Source organism: Pleurodeles waltl, chromosome 2_2 (assembly GCF_031143425.1).
Source record: "Pleurodeles waltl isolate 20211129_DDA chromosome 2_2, aPleWal1.hap1.20221129, whole genome shotgun sequence".
Lineage (NCBI taxonomy): Eukaryota > Metazoa > Chordata > Amphibia > Caudata > Salamandridae > Pleurodeles > Pleurodeles waltl.
Window position 1 is genome coordinate 115242659 of NC_090439.1, and position 24210 is coordinate 115266868.

At 41.9% G+C, this 24210-nt stretch overlaps 1 protein-coding gene across 2 annotated transcripts in view; it reads left to right on the plus strand.

The window, feature by feature from the left end:
* The window catches only part of PIGN (phosphatidylinositol glycan anchor biosynthesis class N), a 988499-nt gene that overhangs the window by 237370 nt on the left and 726919 nt on the right, over positions 1-24210 (plus strand). For both annotated transcript variants that reach the window (XM_069219499.1, XM_069219500.1), the window contains one exon: positions 23785-23844. In XM_069219499.1, the coding sequence (XP_069075600.1) occupies positions 23785-23844 (60 nt within the window). The remainder of the gene's footprint in view (positions 1-23784; positions 23845-24210) is intronic.

Sequence of the window (24210 nt, forward strand, 5' to 3'; positions counted from 1 at the left end):
ATCCAATTTTCTTTGTTAAATAGCAAATTACATTCTAAACTTGTTAAAAGGGTTTCTTGCAAAAGTATTCTATCTGCATCGCACTGCCTATGATATTCCTTTACAATTATCTTCCTTTTCCTAGTGCACAGCCCAAGCACGTTCTAGGACCTACAATTTATCTGTGTACTATCCATCCCCAATAGATATGTTGGCCCAGCATTTATTCCCAGACTGGCTAAAGGTGCTTAACTACTAAAACAAATGTATAGACTTTTTTTTCCACTCTGTGAAATCCTCCCTTTGGGGGCCCTCCATGATTTTTTGGCAACAGCCTGATCTGGTTTTGAGATTTGAACTCTCTCTAATCACCTTGCCTCTATTTTATGTCCATGCCTCTATATCCTCTATTTTCCATTTCCATTATTTTGAATATTAAGCTTGAATTGCTTTCAAATTTCTGATTGTCTTCTGCTTTCTCTTAGTGTTTCCCAGTCTACATTTTATTGTTCCACACGACTCAATACCACCTAAAATCTTAACTGGACTTTAATTCCCAGACTTTGTTTTGCTTCCATTCTTATTCCCAAGGACGATTCTTCTTCTTCTGTTACACGACATACAGCTGACCTTATAATACACAAAACATCATTGTGTGAATTGTCTTCATTTTAAGAACAGTTGTGAGAATTAGCTCTTTTTAAGAATATGTATCGAAGTTCATAAATATTTGCCTCTGCTTCTTTTGGTTCAAATTTAGTTTAAAGGATTCTCGATGCAACCTTTCAATCTCCCATTCTAGGTCTCCCTCAAACACTCCTGAAAGATCCCATCTTTAATAATGTTTATGACAGACTTTTTGATGTCACTGCCCTCAGCTATGTTCAATATCTTGATTTTATACCTCCTTGCCCAATTTTCCAATCTTTCAAGGGTGTCCGCTATGATTCGGTCTTGGCTTTTAACTATGAGTGTTCATGTGCATTTTCTCTACATTTAGTGACAGTTTCAACATTGTGTCCTCTAGCTTACTTGTTCTGCTAGCTAACTAATCTAATTCTTCACTCGGTGATTGTAAGGAAATGCCTCCTTGGCATGGTTACCCCCCGACTTTTTGCCTTTGCTGATGCTATGTTTTGAATTGAAAGTGTGCTGAGGCCTGCTAACCAGGCCCCAGCACCAGTGTTCTTTCCCTAACCTGTACTTTTGTTTTCACAATTGGCACACCTTGGCATCCAGGTAAGTCCCTTGTAACTGGTACCCCTGGTACCAAGGGCCCTGATGCCAGGGAAGGTCTCTAAGGGCTGCAGCATATCTTATGCCACCCAGGGGACCCCTCACTCAGCACAGACACACTGCTTGCCAGCTTGTGTGTGCTGGTGAGGACAAAACGAGTAAGTCGACATGGCACTCCCCTCAGGGTGCCATGCCAACCTCACACTGCCTATGCAGTATAGATAAGTCACCCCTCTAGCAGGCCTTACAGCCCTAAGGCAGGGTGCCCTATACCATAGGTGAGGGCACCAGTGCATGAGCACTGTGCCCCTACAGTGTCTGAGCAAAACCTTAGACATTGTAAGTGCAGGGTAGCCATAAGAGTATATGGTCTGGGAGTCTGTCAAACACGGACTCCACAGCACCATAATGGCTACACTGAAAACTGGGAAGTTTGGTATCAAACTTCTCAGTACAATAAATGCACACTGATGCCAGTGTACATTTTATAGTAAAATACACCCAGAGGGCACCTTAGAGGTGCCCCCTGAAACCTTAACCAACTACCCGTGTAGGCTGACTGGTTTTAGCAGCCTGCCACACTCGAGACATGTTGCTGGCCACATGGGGAGAGTGCCTTTAAAGACCCCTGCAATTCCCGCCAGAAGCATGAGACTTGCAACACTGCACCCGGCGACCCCGACTCGACTGGTGAAGAAACAACGCTACAGGGAGGACCCCCAGGCGACTCCAAGACTGTGAGTAATCAAAGTTGTCCCCCCTGAGCCCCCACAGCGACGCCTGCAGAGGGAATCCCGAGGCTCCCCCTGACCGCGACTGTCTGATTCCCAGATCCCGACGCCTGGAAAAGACCCTGCACCCGCAGCCCCCAGGACCTGAAGGATCGGAACTCCAGTGCAGGAGTGACCCCCAGGAGGCCCTCTCCCTTGCCCCGGTGGTGGCTACCCCGAGGAGCCCCCCCCTTGCCTGCCTGCACCGCTGAAGAGACCCCTTGGTCTCCCATTGATTCCTATCACAAACCCTATGCTTGTTTGCACACTGCACCCGGCCGCCCCCGCGCTGCTGAGGGTGTACTTTCTGTGTGGACTTGTGTCCTCCCCGGTGCCCTACAAAACCCCCCTGGTCTGCCCTCCGAAGACACGGGTACTTACCTGCTGGCAGACTGGAACCGGGGCACCCCCTTCTCCATTGAAGCCTATGTGTTTTGGGCACCACTTTGAACTCTGCACCTGACCGGCCCTGAGGTGCTGGTGTGGTAACTTTGGGGTTGCTCTGAACCCCCAACGGTGGGCTACCTTGGACCCCAATTTGAACCCCGTAGGTGGTTTACTTACCTGCAAGAACTAACATTAACTTACCTCCCCCAGGAAATGTGAAAATTGCAGTGTCCACTTTTAAAATAGCTATATGTGTTTTATGTAAAAAGTATATATGCTATTGTGATTATTCAAAGTTCCAAAAGTACTTACCTGCAATACCTTTCAAATGAGATATTACATGTAGAATTTGAACCTGTGGTTCTTAAAATAAACTAAGAAAATATATTTTTCTATACAAAAACCTATTGGCCTGGAATTGTCTCTGAGTGTGTGTTCCTCATTTATTGCCTGTGTGTATGTACAACAAATGCTTAACACTACTCCTTTGATAAGCCTACTGCTCGACCACACTACCACAAAATAGAGCATTAGTATTATCTCTTTTTGCCACCATCTTACCTCTAAGGGGAACCCTTGGACTCTGTGCATACTATTCCTTACTTTGAAATAGTGCATACAGAGCCAACTTCCTACAGTGATCAACAGGTTTCCTGGATATTTTTCTGGTTATGCTCATATGTCTCAAATCTATTTTTTATTTCACTGTTATTTTCTCTGAGCCTGGATTCCAGACTAACCCCCCTTCAAGACTGCCTGGTGGCGGACAATCTTTAGTGAGTCAGTTTGCTCTTCCGTGTTGGATGTTGTCACAAACCAGATGCGCCTTGGTCTTTCCTGCTCACGTGCTAAAGGTTCTTCATTTGCCAATACCTCAAATATGACAGAGTCTGATTATTCACCCCCATCATGTGGGTAAAGGTTTCTTGTGTGCTGTTGCCAGGAGCTCTTCCAAGAATATTTTTCATGGCACCTCCCACTATCAAGGGTATTTGTCAAAGTATATTTCCATTACTTTCCCATCTGAGTAAACCTTTTCCTCATTGACATTTAAATAGCCACTTAAGATTATTTGCTTAGTAGCTTATCACCTATCACTCTCCCTTGGCTCCTTGACCCTTACACCAATGCATCATTACAACTTACCTCAGAGGAGTGAGCTGCCTGCAACTTGATATCTTTCAGGAGAAAGCTGCTGTCAGAACTCTGTCAGCTGATATAGGACTCAGAAATTGATGCACTGGGGCTCAGAGACAACATGTGGCACCAAAAAACTATCTTCTATTCAGTTCTATGAAATGTTTGCAGGCTGCCCTTAGATGTAGATTTGGTGGAGAATAAGATAGTGTGGTATCTTTTATATTGATTAGCTGATTTAAAGCAAATGAAGTTGAGCCATTCTTATTGATGTAGGAAGCTAAAGTTCCTACATCATACTTACCTTACACGAGACACGCTGTGAAGAAGTGTGGCGTGATAGTCTTTCCTGCTGTGCCTGAGATGCACTTCACATACTGGAGATTTCATTCGCTCAGTAGGAAGTTGCAGGGTGATAGCTCCTTTCTGGGAAGGGTTGCTTTCCTCTTTGGGCACAATGTTGGGTTGGAGATAGCCCGTAGAGCCCAAGATTACCATTCTACATAAAAATGTGGATTATGCTCAAATGGATACTACATGGCCTTCCCTTGGCTGGGTTCCTCATAAAGAAAAGAGACAAAGCTCTGGAAGGAGGCGAGCCCTTCTACACTGGCAGTATGGCAAAATAACTTGACCAGTGTATCAGTCTTGAGAGGCCTATTTACCTAGCTACAGGGTGCCATAGAAACCCCATCAAATCTGGAGGACTGGCGCCAATATCGAGAGATTAAGTTAGAATTATGCGGACATAGTCACTGGTTAGCAAAGGAAGTCTGTAAATACAAAGATACGAAGCAGAAAAGTTATAAATGTAGTTGTGTTTGCCGATGTGCACGGCTGCTGAATGTTATACTGATCATTCTCATGGATGCTGTCGTGGTGTACTGTCCCAAACATTTGGTTGCTTTTTGTTTTACTTTGTTGCTAAAAAAAATCTGTAAAAAAAGTTGGGCCTTTCCTGTTGAAGCTATCCTTCACTTGTCTAGTTTTGCGAAATAGACATCTGGAATGTAATTGGGAAGATGGCAAGATAGATTATATATTCACAGCACTTGGTTCCAGCACGTCTGCAAGCAGATGTTATGATCCCATTTGGTGCCTTGGCCTGTATTTTCAATAACAAGAATCATCTCTGAGTTATTGAACACATCAACTCTTAGTTTTATTTTCCACAGTTCCCGAGCGTGTCATGAGCTGCCCCCGCGGGATGCTTGTATGCCAGGCTGCATTGATTCATTGTAGCGCCGCTTGAGAGCACAGTTCGGCATCTTGCATCTTTTTGGTGTCTTTTTTTGTTCCATTTCTTGAATGTCACGGAAATAATGCCTAGAGTGATTACAGCCCTTTCATCGAAGTCTCCTCCGGATTTAAAAAACTGATACCGTCATCTTGTCTCTAAATAATAAATCTAATATTGAGTGCATTGTCTAAACCATATCCCTGTTAAACTGAGTACATGTACAAAAACATCTCTGATCTGAAGAGAACGCCATACTTGTTATTTCATGAATAAAAACTGATTCCTCAAATTTTACGATACGATATTTCGTGTTCAAAATAACCACTGTGATTGAATTTTTCTCTGTACACCATATATGTACTACCCATTTAGGACTATGTTTCCATAGGAAATGGACTCTTTGGTTTTCTATTATAGAACAGATTGACAGATCATCAGAAAACATTTAAAAAAAGACTCACCTCAGCTCCTTCCTGAAAAGTTTAGGGGTGATCTGGTATGCGGCAGCATAGAAAATTGGTGAGGGGTAGGTGTGTGTGGGGGAGGTGGTCATCCCAAAACACATATCCCCTACGCAGTTATCCATAGCAAAATTAGACTCCGCTACAGCAGGGGGATCAGTTTTTTTAAAATGTACAAATGGATCCATGGTCCTGTCAAAAAGTAATTATGGGCTCCCTACCTTTTGAAATATAAGCCATTCTAGCGGTGGGCCAGGGTCCGAGGAGTCGGAAAAAGCATTCTTTTTTCGTAGGGGGCGTGGAGCCCCTCTCCCAGAGTCATTTTAAGGCCCTGGGGACTCCATCCCTTAGGACTGCTTTCATTCTAATGGCGTGTGGTTGTGCCACCCGCCCCCTCCCCAAGTGATTTTAAAGCAAGGGAACTCCAGCTTCTGGGCCGAATTTATTTTTGGGGGGAGGAGTGGCCTATATGTCAATCTCCAAGGCTGCACTCCAAACATGACTGGCACTTACCAATAAATAGCCTTTGGTGTGGGTTTCAAATGAAACATGACTCAGTCCCCTTGTCACTGCATTCTGGCCATCCATCTTTGCAAAGCTGTAGTTCTTCCATTGAAGCACAGCTTGATACCAATTAACTTAAAAAAGTAATCAGAAAAGAGAATAATTTATTTAAATACCCTTTTGTCAATTCCACAATTCCCCACAACATCAAGCCATTTTTCCAAGTGTGATAGACTACTTTGATATCTCCTGCCTTAGGTTACGTTAAATGTTATTGCATTTTGGGGTTACAGCCAAATCATGGCAAACATATCAAAAGCAAACAATACATTAAATAAAAAAAACTATTTCGGAACATTAAAGGGATAAATGTAAGTGTCTTAAACATAACAATATAGAAAACATGATTGCAAGAATTAAAGCTACGTATTAGCCTTCCTATCAAACTATTGTTTGAATTGTTGAATGTGTCAGTTTGAGTGTAAACATAGTTACTCAAATATACACTCATAGACTGTCGGAAATTCTTGATTTTTACAATCGATTTTATTGTTTGATTGGTAAATTTGACCAGCCCAATAGAATTGCGTAGATGCATGTACAGTTCTGGTACAATTGGACTCAACATTTTGTTTCTTGAAGTGCAGCAACCTTGGATAGATTCAGCAGGAGGAACAAGTGTTTATCTCCCCAGTCTGCACGTATCTTTAGCTGCCTTGATAGATCGTCAAGATTTAATGTATTCGTAATTATGTGACTGCTTACATCTGCGTTGATAGATGGACTTGTCAGATCCATTAAATATCGCTGCGGTCAAGAATTAAGCCCTCATTACGACCCTGGCAGTCCGAAGACCGCCAGGGCTGCGGTGGCAGTCTCACCGCCGACGGATCGGCAGTGAAGACCACCACATTACGAGTGTGGCAGTTTGGCCTCTGCCAAACCGCCACATCCTCACTGGTACCGCCAGGGTGGTAGGACAGCCGGGCCGGAGGTCAGCACCTCTGGGCCGGCTGTCCACTGAAGACCGCTGACAGTATCACGAGTCGCCTGTCTGCCAGGGTTTCCGCGGCAGTAGCACCTTCATGAAAAGCCTGGCAGAATGGCTGCCATTGACAGGAAATTCCTTTCCTGTCGCCAGCAGATGACTCCCCCAACCCCCCCATTCGGTTCCTTGACCCACCCACCCCCTTTCCAGGACAGCACCCCCCTCCCAACACCCCCCCTTCCATGACAGCACCCCCTCCCGAAAACCCTGCCCCCCTTCCATGACAGCACCCCCTCCCCACAGACACAGACCCACATGCACCCCACACACACGTTTTCACCAACACGCATACATACACGCATTCATTCGCACCAACAGACACAGACTCACACAAACATACCAACACGCACTCACTTCAACAATCACACACGCATACACACTTCCATTCACACACGCATACACACTTACATTCACACACACAGTCATACACCCAGTCACACACGCACACACAACACCTCCCACCTCCCTCTCTGTTGTACGATTGACATACCTTGTTCGGCGAGGAGGTAGTCTGCCAGGAAATGGGACCCCGAGCTTCCACCGCCTGCAGCGCCCCTCCATCGGGACACCGCCACGCTGTATTACAGATCGGAATACGGCGGGGAGTCTTTGTGACGTGGTGGTGACGGCTCTGGATCCTCCTCTGTGCCGACCACTGCCAGCACAACTGCTGAAGGATTTTCCATCAAATTGTGGTGAAAATCCCTCAGTACTAGTAATTTGGCGGTCTTCTGCCGCCCCTGGCTTCGGCGGTCGATGTGAAAGACCGCTGAAGTTGTAATGAGGGCCTTAATGTAGCAGTATGCAGGAGATGAATACAGTTTAAGAAGTTTTGGTCGCTGACACTAGCAGTCCTCCTTGAAGCTCCCATACTTTATATTATTTTTGATCCCCCCTTTTAATGCTTGTGTGAGTTACTAGAGGATCAATTTAGATATCACTAAGAGTAAGACAATATTTTATCAATTTCTCTGTGTGCTTGTTAAAATGACTACATTGAGTTCTCAACTGTCTCTCTGGATATGTTTTCTCATAAACAGCCTAATGCAGAATTTGTTGAGGCCAGTCCCGGCTTTAGGGCGATGCGACCAGTGCCATCGCACCAGGCATCAAGGTGTGGGGGTGCTGTGTTATGAAATCTTCAAAGCAACTGCTGCAGAGTGCCTTGTTTGTCCAGCAGTTTCCGAGCAACAATAAAAATTTCAAGATAACTTTGGTGATTAATGTATCTGCTAGAGAGAGATCAGATTTTCGTCTAGTGGCCGTTTCAAGTCATAATATAGCGCAGAGAGTTAATATGCCTGTTGCCAAGAAAGTGTACCATGATGATCACAGAACTGTATTTTACATAGGTATCTCAGTGGGTTACTTTTTTGTCGTAGAGATCCTTTTGTTACTTCTGTTCATAGATTACAACCCTAATATAGCACAGTAAGCTATGAACAGTCACCAAAGAACTAAATACAAACTGCATGGCATAGGTTAGAAGGTTATGTTTTTTCCAGTCTTCCATTATCATCATGTTGCTAAAAAGGGTTCCATTTGAATAGAAATACATTCTTTTTAGTAAAGCTAACCACACCCACTGTGGTGAGTTTTAAATCCAGGTTTTGGTGCTCCAGACTAAGCTCTCTTAAAATATACTGCCTACTAATATGGATGACTTGTGTCCTACAACTTGTAATACTCATTGTTTTATGTGACTGATTTACACACGTATGATTCATTGTCTCTGTATAATGTGGGTGCAATGTAAAGTGCTCTGACACCCTACACTAGTATGAGTGGTGCTATAAATCAAATGAAATACTTTTAAGAGGGGGGCTATGGAGAGATGAAGTGCATTGTTGGAGGGTGATAGAGAGGGAGCCTGTGGAGAAGGAGTTCATATGGGGGGATCCAACTAAGACTGTTGCACTTGTCACCACAAGCGCTAAAGCGGGCCCTGGTCCAGCCCCTATAGATGGGCAAAATATAATAGGCACGCATCTTTAGCTAGTGCACCACAGTGGGTTATACCCATTACTAAACCCAAAAGAGCTTGGAGTGTTGCTTATCTCAGATTAAACAATTATTTACTTACTACGCCTTCAGTGTAATTTAATTTAGTGTATGGCTTCCCTTATGAACTGGAGATGCATGATGGGAGAAACTGGCGCTTATTGACTCTCAGTAGTCAGTTCCACAAGACTGCAATATCGACTGTTCAACCAACCGTAGACTGCTTAAGCTTCTCTTCTGATACTCTCCAGATGGAAAAATAAAAAAAAACAATTTACTGTAGCGTTAACTCTGCCCCTGATGAAGGGTATGTTGTTTACTACTTCCACTTTAAACCTGTATATAAACCAATCAATATTACACATTTTCTTTCCAAAAGTTATGAACTCAGTTGTATTCAAGTTAAGTGCCAACAAATAACCCTGTACTAGTGAGAACAAGCATTTGCAATGCACTAGGGTCTTACAATTTTGGCATTTTACTGGGACATACCCCATTTTTACGATTTTTTGTGCTTTAAGCCTCCTTCCAGTCAGTGACAGAAATGGGCATGAAACCAATGCTTGATCCCAGAAATCGCAACATTTCTGAAAAGTAGACAAAATTCTGAATTCAGCAAGGGGTAATTTGTGTAGATCCTACAAGGGTTTCCTACAGAAAATAACAACTGAAAAAGAAAAATATTGAAATTGAGGTAAAAAAACATCAATTTTTCTCTACGTTTTACTCTGTAACTTTTTCCTGCAATGTCAGATTTTCGAAAGCAATATACCGTTACGTTGGCTGGACTCCTCTGGTTGCGAGGATATATAGGGCTTGTAGGTTCATCAAGAATCCTAGGTACCCAGAGCCAATAAATGAGCTGCACCCTGCAGTGCGTTTTCATTGTATACCGGGTATACAGCAATTCATTTGCTGAAATATAAAGAGTGAAAAATAGCTATCAAGAAAACCTTTGTATTTCCTAAAAGGGCACAAGATAAGGTGTTGAGGAGCAGTGGTTATTTGCACATCTCTGAATTCCGGGGTGACCATAATAGCATGTGAATTACAGGGCATTTCTCAAATAGATGTCTTTTTTACACACTCTCTTATATTTGGAAGGAAAAAATGTAGAGAAAGACTAGGGGCAATAACACTTGTTTTGCTAATCTATGTTCCCCCAAGTCTCCCAATAAAAATTATACCTCACTTGTGTGGGTAGGCCTAGTGCCCGTGACAGGAAATGGCCCAAAATACAACGTGGACACATCACATTTTTTCATAGAAAACAGTGCCTACCTGTGGATTTTGGCCTCTAGCTCAGCCGGCCCCAGGGGGGGCAGAAATGGCCTGAAATAAATTTGTGCCTCTGGGGTCGCTCCCCCTGCGTGACATTGGCGGCAAAAAAGAAATCCCCGGTGCCTAGTGGTTTCTGCCCCCTTGGGGGCAGATTGACCTAAAATCGGCCAATCAGCCCCCAAGGGGGGCAGAAATGGTCTAAATACAATTTGCCCCCCAGGGGAGCAACCCTTGCCTAATGGCAAACAAAAAAACTCAAAAAAACAATTTGCCCTGGCGCCTAGAGGTTTATGCCCTCCCTGGGTGCAGATCGGCCTAATACCAATAGGCCAATCTGCCCCCCAGGGGGGGCAGAAATGGCCTAAAATAAATTTGCCTCCCCACCCCCCCGGGGAGCGACCCTTGCCTACAAGGTCGCTCCCCTTGCGTGACGGCACAAAAAAAAGATCCCTGGTGCCTAGTGGTTTCTGCCCCCCTTGGGGGCAGATTGACCTACAATCGGCCAATCTGCCCCCAGGGGGGGCAGAAATGGCCTAAAATAAATTTGCCGCCCAGGGGAACGACCCTTGCCTAAGGGGTCGCTCCCCTTACGTGAAAAACAAACAAACAAACAAAAAACTCCCTGGTGTCTAGTGGTTTCTGCCCCCCTTGGGGCAGATTGGCCTTATAAAAGTAGGCAAATCTGCCCCCAAGGGGGGCAGAAATGGCCTAAATATAATTTGCCCCCTAGGGGCGCGACACTTGCCTAAGGGGTCGCTCCCCACCTCAAAAAACAAAAACTAAACTAAACAAAAAAAATAAAAATTATCCCTGGTGCCTAGAGGTTTCAGAAAAGGCCTTCAAAAGAAATGCCCCCCCTGGGAGCGACCCTTGCCCAAGGGGTCGCTCCCTTTTGTCAGTTTCATAAATAAAAAAGACATCCTGGTGTCTAGTGGGCGTTTTGACAGCCGGATTGCTTTACAATCCAGCTGCCAAAACGCAGAGAGAGACTTCAAAGGGAAGGAAATACATTTCCTTCCCTTTGAAGCCTCTCTGCCTCCTCCCGGTGATCGGAAGAGAAATGCTTTGCATTTCTCTTCCGATCATCGCGCTGGAAGCTGAGCTTCCAGCGCGAAGGAGGAGGCATTGTGATTGTCAGCGAGCGCTCGCGCGCTGACGTCACAAGGGGGTGGGGGGGGGTCAGGGGTGGAATGGGAAGGGCTTCCCCTCCCATTCCTGACTTGGGGGGGTGGGGGAGGAAGCCCACAGAGGGAGCGCTAGCGCTCCCTCTGGGCTGGGTGCCCAGGACGTAATGGTTACGTCCTGGGCACAGCAGCACTGTGCCGCAGGACGTAACCATTACGTCCTCGGCACAGAAGGGGTTAAGTGCTAAGGTGCAATCTGGACTGAACCATTCAAAAACCTTTGCTGTCACTGTCCAAGAAGCAATAAATATGGAGGTGCCTGGAATAATTTTTACACCGTTTCTTAAAAATACAGACTAAATGGCCACCTCCTCAAGAATGGGATATATGGAATATGGAATCTTAAAGGCTCTAGTAATTTCTTTTTTTTAAAGTACCATACTGCCAGCCCAAAATCTGGAATGATACAGGGAGGCAACTGGCATCTGGAACCGATCAGGGTTTAACTTGCCTATTTAGCTGTTTGATAGCTTTCACCATGATATTCTCTAAAAGAACACCATTTACTGGACAAGACACATCAGAGACCCTCACCTCTCACAAGCCTTTTCTATAAACTGAATCAATGTACGCCACCCATTGGGCTGCATTTATTAAACAGGCACAGACAGCAACATATTTATGAATCACTTGTGCCATCTACAACCCAAATGCCTTATACTATTTAATCTAGATATCTTTGATCAGTTCCTCTCATTGTCTTGTCACCAACTCTTGCATGCAATATTTATTTCCTGCATTCTGTTTTTTGCACTCAACGAAGGCACTCTGATATATCAAACTAAAGTGGAGAATGTGGCCCTTTCGTGCAAGTGTTTGTGTTCTTAAATTAAAGCAAAAAGTGTTAAATGAAAATTATTAATTAAAATAAAATTACTCATTGAAAATGAATAAATATTGGATTTATATTTGTGGAAAAAATTGAATCATCTATTTTCTATTTTCCCATTTTTTAATCATCTATTTTCTATTTCTATCACTTTGATCAAGGCCCATGCCAGCCAAACGTTGTCAAGAGTTGTTAATTTTGATCAAGGCCTATGTTGAATGAAATGCGTCAAGAGTTGCTGTTTGAAATAAATCCTTAGCTTGCACCTTGTGTTGGTCGTGAGTGAGCATATACTCTTTGGATTTTGTGGATGTAATGGCTGAAGTGCTCTGTCAGCATAGCACGCCACCTCTGTAATGGCGTGCTTTGGGGAGCTCCATGCAGACAGCAAATATTTATTTTATTGTATATAAATATACATTAAATTAAATTACAATAAAAAAAAATATGAAAAAATCCCACCTAAATTCATATGTTTAGATGCATTTATTATGTATTACAAATAACAAGAAGACATGTATAGAAGTAAATTAAAATAATTTATTTTGTAAAAAAAAATACTTTGAAATTAAAACAGGTTATTAAAATCAATTAAAACAGGTTATCAAAATCCATGTAAACTAAAATAATTCTCTCTCTCTCTATATATATATATATACACACACACACACACACACACACACGCACACATTCACTAAAAAGAAGGTTACAAGAACATTATAGTTGGGTTCACGTTTAACCCACTCAAAACTATAAAGATTCAGAAGTTATAGTTATACTTAGAGTTATAGTTATGTTAAGAAATTATAACTCACAGCCTAAATTTACTTTCCTGCACAAGTTATAGTTTCTTCAGATAAATATAACTATAACTATAACTGCTGAATTTCTATGATTTTGTATGGGTAAAACGTGAACCTAACTATAACGTCCCTGTAACCTTTTTTTTTTTTTCAGTAAATTTCTATTTTTTAACATAACATAATATATAAATAAATACCGTACATCAATCCAACAACTGCGACGCTTGGCCTTCGCCCATTTGTTGCACGGGTTAGGTGCTGGGCCTGGCCTGCGGCCATCCCCCTCACATGCACCCAACCCCACACTGTGCACGGCCTGTGGCTATGCACGACGTGGGTATAATGTGTGAGTGGGTGTATTTTTTTCCACATTGGGTACTCGCAGTACCCACGGACCAGCGAAGGGTCCGCGTCCCTCAGTATTTTTTTTCTTTAATAACTCCAAAACTACTGAATAGATTTACACCAAATCACAAAAGCATGATCTGTATCTGTGTCTAAATATTGCAAAATCCCCATAGAAATAGGGGAGGAAGCATTTTGGGACCCACACCCCTTTTTCTTAGCTTCTGCTTGAAGGATCACCCAAAACTTTCCATGTACAGCTAGCCAGAGAAGTGCACCTTTTTGGAAAATTCTGTGAAGAAGATTCATCAAACGGTGCCATTGTTATTAGCAAAACAAAAAGCATTGTGTGTATGGGAAAAGTTGTTGCTAACTATAACTACCTATGGGCTAACCCAAGTAGGTAATATGTATTTTTTTTAAAGCCAATATAAATTAATTTAATTTAACATTATTTCTTATGGGTTTCTATTTTAAGTATCTGTCTCCATTATTTTCCTATGGGAAGATTTTGCAGAATTAGTGGTTGACCATGTGTAGTTCAGGACCTAGTACTGCACCTTTTTGGCAGTAGTGACTTACATTTGTAAAGATGGCTCCACCTCATATTTTAGGGGGTTGAGACATGGAAGTCTACGCTTTTGAGTAACTTTACACTTTTAAATTGTGAATAGACAAGAGTACTTAAGCGACTCAAAAAATGCAAAAGTAAAACATACTAGTGTAAGTTACTCATACATATGAGTTGACTTTGTGAATAACCCTGACTATATGTGTCATTTAATTCTCACACCTTCTTAACCCTTAAATCTTTAATTGCTATGTACAGCCAAACTGCACTAATGGAGTTTCTTTATCACCATTATCTGAAGCCAAGATATGCCACAGAATCTATTTCAAAGAGCCATGCTTACCATTTTTACTTTGATAGAAATACTTTAAAAAGTAGACATGGCAGCCAAATCTTGCCTTATGATTCCAAATTTCATTTCGATTTAGGCTTGTCTTGTGTTTTTTAGGAAGTGAAACCTTTTTCTGAATGGACTGCAAAGTGCAATTTACACTGTTTTGCTTCCAAAGTCTTAATTATTTTAGAAGGAAGGAGCCTTTGGCCATAAATGAGGGTTGGACGTGTTTACCATTATGAGAATGCTGATTTTCTCAAGAGACTGTACGAGGAGAAACTAATTGTGTCATTCAATAGTAAGAGTGGCTACACCATTGTTTTTACCACAGGTGTACCTTCTCAGTCCTCCCAATTTATGCGTACTAGTTTGTCTTGTCCTGAGGTGTGTGCACATTCCTGCCTCGCAGTGTGATGCTACACTTGCTGTTGTGGTACATCACTCAACTTAAACTATAGACCCCCTGGGTGTTTCATTGTATGTTGAAGAACTTTATTGGTGCACAGCCAGTTCATACTGTGTAATAGCCATACAGCATGTTGTTTAGGTGGGAGTATGTAGTTGGATAGCCTGTACTAGGCCTCAATGTTATTTTACTTTGTTTCACGTGTGGGAAAAAGACCCTTCCTCAGAGATAGGTCATTTATCATGTGAGGTGCCCCCATAGATTAAACACGTAAGGAATACTTTGAGATACAATATCTTATTTCCCATAGATAAAACAATGTGGGCTATCCACCCAAACTTGTAGAAAAAGGTATCTGGATGTTAGTTGTTTTGTAAGGTCAGTTGTGATGGTGACCACGTTATGGACCATATCTGTGCTCATTCAGTCATAATCAGATAACAATCCATAGTAAAGGTATCTGCTCGTAGTAAATTCTGTATCATTTACAAAGGGAGGTTATTGGGTGTTATCATTTGTGTTTTAAGTTTGAAGAATGGCTCTTGTGCCTTGGTAAATAATATCCCCTTGTATAAAAGTTGATCGGATGAGATGAGATAAGTTTTTCTGTTGTAAGTCCAAGTACTTCTCATTGTGTCTTTTTTCAAGAAAGTGCTCAGTAATTTTGTTGGTACAATGTTGGCAACTTATATCACTTCAGTGTTCTCCTGTATGAATTTTGATGTTTCTAGTGGTCATGCCCAAATATATTAGGCCACAGGGGCAAGAGATCAAATAGGTTGTAGTTTTTTTAAATTACATTTTGTATGGTCACACAGTCCTCATACATTGTTAGCACCTTGATCAGTTTCCCTTATTACACTGGTAAATCTGCATATGCTACAATTGCCGTTTGAGCAGTGGCTTACCACTGGTGGTAAATACCACTGTGTAGATCAGGTAGAGGTTTGTGTTGAAGCCTTGTCTGGCCTACAGGGTCTCTTATAAGACATCCACACGTTCTAGCGAAGATTTGTTTATTGTAATTTTTGTCTGAATGTAATATTGCCCTGTGTCATTGACAGTTCTCTTCATTGTTATGTGAAAGGCAACAAATGCCTGAAGGGCGTTCTGGTGATAGCAGAGAGGAATGGAAACTGAGACAGATTTCAGGAAATTTAGTCAGATTGGAGAAAGAAACGAGTTTTGAGATTTTTTGGAATGCAGGGTGATCTAAAAGGGATTCAACAGAAAAAGGAGTGAACTCCAGAGCTTTGCAGCTAAGTGACAGAAGGGACACTCTCATACACGATTTTTTGATGGAGAGGGACCACTGTGATGATAACGGATAAAGAATGAAGACAGCGAGAACAAGATAGTGCTGAAATGTTTTCTTAATTTAGACAGTACGTATGCTGTAGAGAGCTCTGAACTAGGCATTAGGCTTCAAATCTGGAGCCATGCTTGATAGGAATCCTTGAAGGTCCCCAAAATATAAAGAGATCGGTGCAGAGGTAGGTAGGGTGACGATGAGTCAGGCTGAGCCATTTTTAATAATGTGTAGATGCTGCAGGAGATAGCGAGGGAAACCAAGTTAAAAAGCATTATTGTAGTCAAAGTGAGATGTTACCAGAGCATGAGTGATGTTTTTGCAGTTGGGGATGGCAGAAGAGGTGCACTAGACTTTGTTGTGTACATTGTCACGCATGCCAATATGTTGTGGGAAAATGTAGTATTTGTTTCAAGGAAAGGATCGCCATAATTAATTGTGGAACTTTTGGGGCATTCTTCATCATATTGGTCAGATATTTCACATCCAGCAGTTGGTTATTTAAGTGATTGGCCTGTACCAAAAAATCCCAATGTCATTGCAGTTCACTCTCAAATGTAATTATTGTCCATAGGCAACACTTTAACTCTGTGCTCTGGGATGATAGCTGTCAAAGTGTATGAGGATGTTGTAATTCATAGGCTTGGTATAAACGTCTGTAGTACGTATACCATGATTTGTTATAATCGGAATGTCCAGAAAGGCCAGTTACTGTGTGTTTTTTGTGCTACAGAATCCTAAATTTGGATCCTGTGTATTGATTGATTGGACAAAATTGCCTGTGTCCGTTTCGGCGCTTATCCAGATGATTAATTTGTCATTTATTTATCTGCTCCATAATCTCATGTGTTATAGTACGGAGTCCTCTGTGTATAAAGTGACTTTGTTTTGATGGCCAGTACATAAAGGCAGGAGAGACTGGGGTTAAGGTACTGACCATTGAAGTTCCTGTGCATTCCCAGTCTCCGTCACAAAGTAGTTTGTCAGTCAATAGTAGGGTTGCGTCCTGAAGGATTCTTATTTATAAAACCTCTAGGTTTAAGCCTTTGAATACCTCTGGTGTTTGAAGAATAAATCCTGCAAAGCCATGGTCGCCAGTTCCACTGAGCACATGTTTGGGCGGAGGCTTGAAAGGGTGGTTAGCTGTATTCATTCCAGGTTCTCTAGGGTGAACTGTGGTGTATTGTTGAGTTGTATTTGTAAATTGTATAAATCCGTTGTGCTCTTTTGTGGAGCACTAAGAGGAAAAAGGAGGTTTGATTGACATAAGTCAAATAAATGAATACCCAATTCTAGGAAGTCATAATGCTTAACCTGTTGAAGTACACAGAAGTTGAATCAGAAATGGGATGATATTGGAGACAGCATTAGCTTAGGGTTTTCATGAGAATTCAGTGTCAAGGACGCGAGTCAGATTTCTTATAGGATAAATATTTTTTCTTGAAATGCCAAGGATTACAATTGTGTATGTTTGTTACTGACACCCATTTTTTAGTTTTTACTAAAACTCTCTATGGCCAAAGATAGAATGTTTAAGTGAGAGTTCTTATTTCCTTGCTCATGTGCTACTTGTCCAGCACAAAAGCTGAATAGGATGTCACAGCACTTTATGATGTCATTGCCCACCTCTAGTGAGTGAACTGAGCGATCCTCACTGCTAAGCATGGATTTAAGGATTGGATAAATATCCGAAATTATCCTATTTTCCTGGCTGTGTCCCCTCTGGGAGGAACAAGCTGTTTGTGCTTCTGATTTTTTTATGGATTTGGCCGGACAATTAGCGTTACCTTGCCAAGCCTTGGAGAAATCTTTAGAGGGGTACACCCTCCAGATCGAGAACTGGGCCTAGTCCAAGGATATACGTGTGAATTAAGCCGTTTCCATGAACAGATGGGTCCCCAAAAACATCCCTCGGACATGCATAAAATTGGCTTGCCAGTTTACCTAGCTTGTAGAGTATTTGCAAGCACATACTTTAGCATCATTCAGCTCACCTACCTCTTTCTGCATTACCTAGAATGCAAAAAGCTTTCCATGCCCAGGTCCCTGAGACTCTCGAGTTTCTTGCTTCGCTGTATCACTTGGCCTCTTGTGCCATGTCCATTAAGTTGCTTAAATTCTGTCTTTTCTTGGTGCATTTTTATTCCTGTGGTTGACTATTCTCACAGCTCTTCTGGTGCTTTTCAATAACAAGAAGCATCTCTGAGTTAGTGAGCACACCAACTGCTATTTCAGTTTCCCTCTGTTTCCGAGCGGAGCATGAGCTGCCCCTGCGGGACCCGTGTGTGCCAGGCCGCATTGATTCCTTGTGTCGCGGCACGAGCGCGTCCCGGCATCTTGCTCTTTGTTGGCGTTTGAGGTTGTTTTTAAAATTCTATTTCTGTTTCATGGGTATGATTCATGGTGCGAGAAGAGATCATTTCGACTGAAGTCTCATGTGGACTTTAAAAACTGAAAAAAACAACTGACATGTTTTGGAATCGGTTTATGGTTTATTGTCACTAAAAACAATTTAATATCTTGAGTGCAGTATCCCAACCACATTCCACTTGATCTCGAGTGGAGGGCGTCTATAAAGCCATGGCTTTTATTTAAACAATATTGTTTCTTAGAATATGCAATTCTGTCTAAACCTTTCCAAAAAAAGATTATGTAATTTTACTCTGCCAGCCAGGTGGGAACAGTGGTTGCAAATAGTCAGTTGACCTGGCTGTCACGCAGGATGTGATCGCTCACATTTTTACTTGCAGGAGAATGTGAAAGTAGTTTTGTGTTGCCATTCACATTTTTATTTTTATCTTAAATTAATAAAAGCAATTGCTTTGATTTATTGTAAGACCTTGTTCGTTTCGCCCACTTCCGTGCACGTTGTAACCTAATTAACACGTACATTTGCAAAAAAAATACTCATCGTATACTATACAGTGAAATAAATAACTATGGCAAATTTTAATATGACCCAGATGACACCTTTTTCAACTTTTAATTAAAGATCATTATTATTGGTATACTTCTAATTTCCGAATCACTTATATTAATATATAACTTATTTCGTTTAACCTAAATCGAAGGGTGCTCTAACATTTGTCCTCCTCCATAAGTCTACATTTGTGGCCAGTCCTCTATGGCGGTTTGGGAGGTGAAGGACTAGGCATAACCCTCATTTGCCCACTCGGCTCTTCTATGGGTCCATTTGACTGCATTGGTCCTAAACTGTCCGGGGTTCTTCGGAGCAGCACAGATAGGGGGCATATATCTGCCCTACCTGCATTATCCACTTTGTGACACCAACAATCTTCCAGGGCAGGATCATTGGTGTAAAAGATTACATTCATAGGCAAATAGACAACTAGTATCATATTGCGTTTGCGCACACACACACCTACACCTATTGAAGAGAATATGTCACACAAACACGGATACCCCTGCAAACCCACAAATTATCCTAGTAAAAACCCCACAAGTAGCAAAGAAATGTTAACGTGCCATGTTACTTGTTCAGAGTTCTATCCTAATTAAATGTCTTAGTGATCTCTGATTGTAAAGCTTACATTATTGTACTGTTACCCTCTGATGGATACATTTTCCTGCAGATCACTCACCTTAACAATATTTCCCTGGTGTTAGATTGGTCCTGAAAAGCATTTCCCCAGCAGTAGATCTCCAGCTCTGCCAGGTTACAGCTGGTGGCTCAGTTTGTGATGCTACCAATGTATTGTAGGTGCCAACCTGCACACTTATGTCAGTTCCTGTTTTTCCGCACCTCTTTGACACAGCCCAGAGCTCCCTCTTGCTATTTCACCAAAATAGAATTCCTCAGCATCAACAGCAACTAGGTTGGATGGCTCCTCTGAAAGTCTCATGCTTAAAACGTTGTTGTAAGGGCTGCAAGCGAATGTCTGTATCGGATCCACATAGTATTGGCATTTGGTGCTTGGATCCTACCATCACCATGCAGCCTGCCATTTTATTCCCTGGAGCTTTTGAACGTCATCAGGAAGCTAGAGACATGATGCCCTTGTGCAACCTGCTAATTCTGAATGTCAGATGGTAGATGAGGGCCATCCAAACGTGGTTGGAATGGCAGTGGCTCACTATGGGTGGCTATTGGCTTAGGTACAGGTGTTCCAGATGGCACTCGGATTTGCACTAGTGGGTGTACCTCTCCAGTCTAGAGGTTGGCCATCAGTTCAGCCCTCCTCAAGTGCAGGCTACCATGGTCATGGATGCCTCCTCACTGGGTATTGCACTCATCTGGGCAAGCCTGTGGTCCACCTTGGAGCAGCGTCGGAATGTAAATGTGTTCTGATTCCACTCACTAGCAATGCATGTTCATATTGTTACTAAATGTAGTTGAAAGGCTGCAGTAATCCTTGCAGTGGTTCGATATAGAAACAAGGCTCTACGTATGCTGTCAGAAAAGAGGAATTATTTGCAATTTCAGAGACTGTAATGATTATGTTAATAGTGATATAATATTTGATGTATACAAAAAGAACAGATGATGGACAGAATATGGAACAAATCAAACACTAACCTCCAGTCACAGGTCTGGGTTAAAGCCATCATTGTTTTGCTTCCATGCCATTCCAGTTTGGAACCAGCCATATGCAAATCAGTCTTGAACCTGCTCCCCATGGGAACAGTCCAGCCCGAATTGCCAGGCCAGTTCCTTCCTGGTGGAGAAACAAGCATCTCGGGACCGGTTTCGGGGTATCACCCCTCATCAGCCAGGCTAGCTTGAAACTGGTGGCATAGCAAGCACAGTACCCATGTCTGGACCTCATGCTGAGAGAGAAAGAAATCCCAGAAACGATTAGCAGTATGCAGTTTAGTAAGGTGCGTGGTCCCAATGGCTTCCTTATTCGACTCTTTATGAAACAGGGCACTCTCTTGACTCTCCACTTTCATTATATGTTTAATGAGGCTATGCAGTATGGCTCCCTTGCAGATAATCTCTGCGGAGCTACAATCTCAGTCCTGCTGAAGCCAGGGCTGCTTCCAAACCTTTGGAACTCCTACCATCCCTCCTCGTTTATCAGTATAGAGGTCAAGGTTCTTGCAACTAAATTGCTTAAGTTTATCATCTCTACCATATCAACCGGACCAGATTAGATTCATGCAACATTGTTTTAGACAAGTGCATATTGCCCTTTACCCGTGCCCAGGGTTATTTCAGTCCCAGTTGCCTGACAGGGTGGACTTTGGAATGCCTTTGACTTCCTTTACTGGGGATTTCTCTAAAGGTTCCTCAGAGGATGAACTTTGGCCCCTGATTTTTGGAATATGTCAAAGTCTTTCCAGACTTGGGCTTGAGTCTGTATGAAATGTTCCTTGTCTGCCTTATTCTAGATAAAGAGCAGCACGAGGCAAGGCTTCCCCCATGAACCCTAAGATTTTTTACTTGTGATACAGCATTTGGCATGGTGGATAAAGAGAGACGGCCTGGTTCAAGGATTTCAGTGGAAGAGAGGTGTTGAAGACCAGGAATCACTCTACACTGATGAAATGCTCCTTTTGCTTCCCAACCCATGGTGGAAGGCCAGCAGTTGATGGAGGTATTATATCTTTATGGGGAGGTATCTGGACTCACTGTGAACTGGATAAGTCAGCCATTGTCTGTATGCAGGAGGAAGACTTAACAACCCACTAGCAATGGATATGTCGGTCATTGCCCATATACAGGAGGGGAATTTAAAGACTCACTTTAAATCTAAACTGTGTATTCCCACCGGTATGAGTACATGTTTTTGTTGATCTTGTATTGTGCTTGGAGCGCACCAGCATCACTCTCCTGGAGAATTTACAAAGGGACCTTCCAATTTGGAGTGCTCTTCCATTCACCTTTGTGGAGAAGGTTGCCTAGTTTCAAATGGTTACAATTTACACATCTTCTCTTTGTTCTTCAGAACTACCATTATGATATCCCTGGGCAGTTCTTTGACAAAAAGCATGTGCTTTCCCATATTTTCTTGTAGGAAGGTAGGCAACCCCTGGTCAATGTTGACAAATGCACTCAGTCCTTTCATGATGGTGGTTTGAGTATGGCAAACATGCACATTTAATACTGGGCTGCTCAGCTAATCATGACAAATGATTGGCTCTTGGTTCCAGATTCAGTCCTCTTCTTTTTTCTTGTTCTTTCTTGCTTTCTTCCTTTCTTTCTCTTTCTTTCTTTCTTTCTTTCTCTTTATTTCTTTATTTCTCTTTCTTTCTTTGTTTCTTTGTTTCTTTGTTTCTTTCTTTGTTTCTTTCTTTCTTTTTTTTTTTTTCTTTCTTTCTTTCTTTTTTTCTTTCTTTCTTTTTTCTCTCTTTCTTTCTTTCTTTCTTTCTTTCTTTCTTTCTTTCTTTCTTTCTTTCTCTCTTTCTCTCTTTCTCTCTTTCTCTCTTTCTTTCTCTCTTCCTTCCTCTCTTTCTTTCTTTTGTCTTTCTTTCTTTCTTTCTTTCTTTCTTTCTTTCTTTCTTTCTTTCTTTCTTTCTTTCTTTCTTTCTTTCTTTCTTTCTTTCTTTCTCCCGTTATTTCTTTCTTCCTTTTTCCCTTTCTTTTCTATTATTTTTCTTTCTCTCTCTCTTTCTTTCGATTCTTTCTCTCTCTCTCTAGCAGTTGGTTACTTGTCTCCTGCAGGCCTTGATGTTGCTGGTCAGGCCACATTCAAGCTGACCCTACCCTCAGCCAGTCATTGGTAACTTGGTGGGAATGCTGTTGGTTTCTTCCCTGCGGGAACCACTCCTGGCCAAACCCTCCAGCCTCCAGTTCTGTATCTCTAGGACTCCTTTGCCTGTTTAGTGAGTTTCACATTGGTTCCCTTGGTGAGGGATTGTTTGCAGGTTGGTGTTTCCGTTTTGGGCACTCTTGCATTAATCTTTTCTCTTTTTTGTGTGTAATTGCTCTTACCTACAGAATTCATCCGTCGGCCACTTAATCACTTGCTTCTTGACTACTGACCCCTTCACTGGTCTCATTCTCAATGCGCTCTTTAGCTAGTCCGTCTTGACATGGTAGCATGATCAACTAGCCAATATTTTTTGTAATGTTCCAGAGGCAAACTTCAACGTGGGTGTTCTTTTTTGGAAAACAAAAAAAACCTTACTAAAATGATGTATTGGAGTTTTCTCCTTTCAAACTGTATATGACATTGGAAAAATTGGTCTTTTGACACCACTGGTCCCAGCAGACGCCATACCATGAGTGTTCTCAGGTGGCATAGTTGGTATGAGCTTGGCCATCAAAAGAACTAAAAGAGGCAGAAAATTTGAGAGGTTGGCAATAGTGGCATTCACCAGTTTTTGGCTAACCCCTTTCTAGTACCAAGTCCTCGTGGAATCAATGATGGTATCTGCATACAGTCCTTTTTACCAGCTAATTTAATTTCTGCAGGTTGTTCCTCAAATGTGTTTTTGCAGAGACATTCCTTTTTCCATTCCCTATAGATCTTCCCTAATTTCAAATCCTGCAGAAAGAAAATAGCTGATAGTTTGAAATTAGTACATGAAAACAATTGCATTCATACCAGAGGTTTGCATATCTGGAGTGATAAATAGTAGCATAAATAATAAAAAAGGACACAAACTGTAATGTGTATAAATTGGATGCGAAGGTTAGGGTAATAGGCAGAGCATTTGTCATGAAAACTGTTAGGGGAACTAACTATATTTCACAAGACGTGTTTCAGCTGTACTGGACTTAAAAAGGAGATTAAAGTACTGAGAATCCAATTTTCTACATCCACTAAATGATGTGCGCTCCTGAACTTTGTATTGTTCATTATAGGAAACACAACAGTTGTTTAGAATTTCCAACACCCCTCATTACACCCTTTATTAGTTACCTTTATTTACCTTTGTTGTCAGATAGTACATATTTGGAGTTTTCTCTATTATGATTGGTTAATGCAAGCATGTAAATACATCTGAAAAACAACAAACCCTCTGACGTATAGTATTTTGTTTGTTTTCCAGGCTGATGTTGCCCCCCTGATGGCCTCCCTCATAGGTATTAATTTTCCTCTTAACTCTGTGGTAAGTTCTTGAGTTTTTTTTGTATTAGATTGTTTATTGGGATAAGAGTTTGATGCATCAATTAATATGATACAAAATATTTAGTGAGCGCTGACTTCTTCTTTTCTGGAGGAAGTGGTAAATCCTTCTCTAGAAGATTCTCCCCCAGCATCAAATACTCTGGGGAAGTTACAGAATCTCTGGCAAGTTATCCTCCACTGGTGAAAAATCTTCTATTGGAAATACTTCTGCCTTGATTCAGAGTATTTAGGTAGAGACACAAGAGTCCTGGCCAGACAGGTCTCTGACCACTTGCCAGCACGGACAATGCTTTTGTCTAGCAAGATTAAAAATGTTAGAGGGGTGGAAGCAAAATGCATTAGAAAT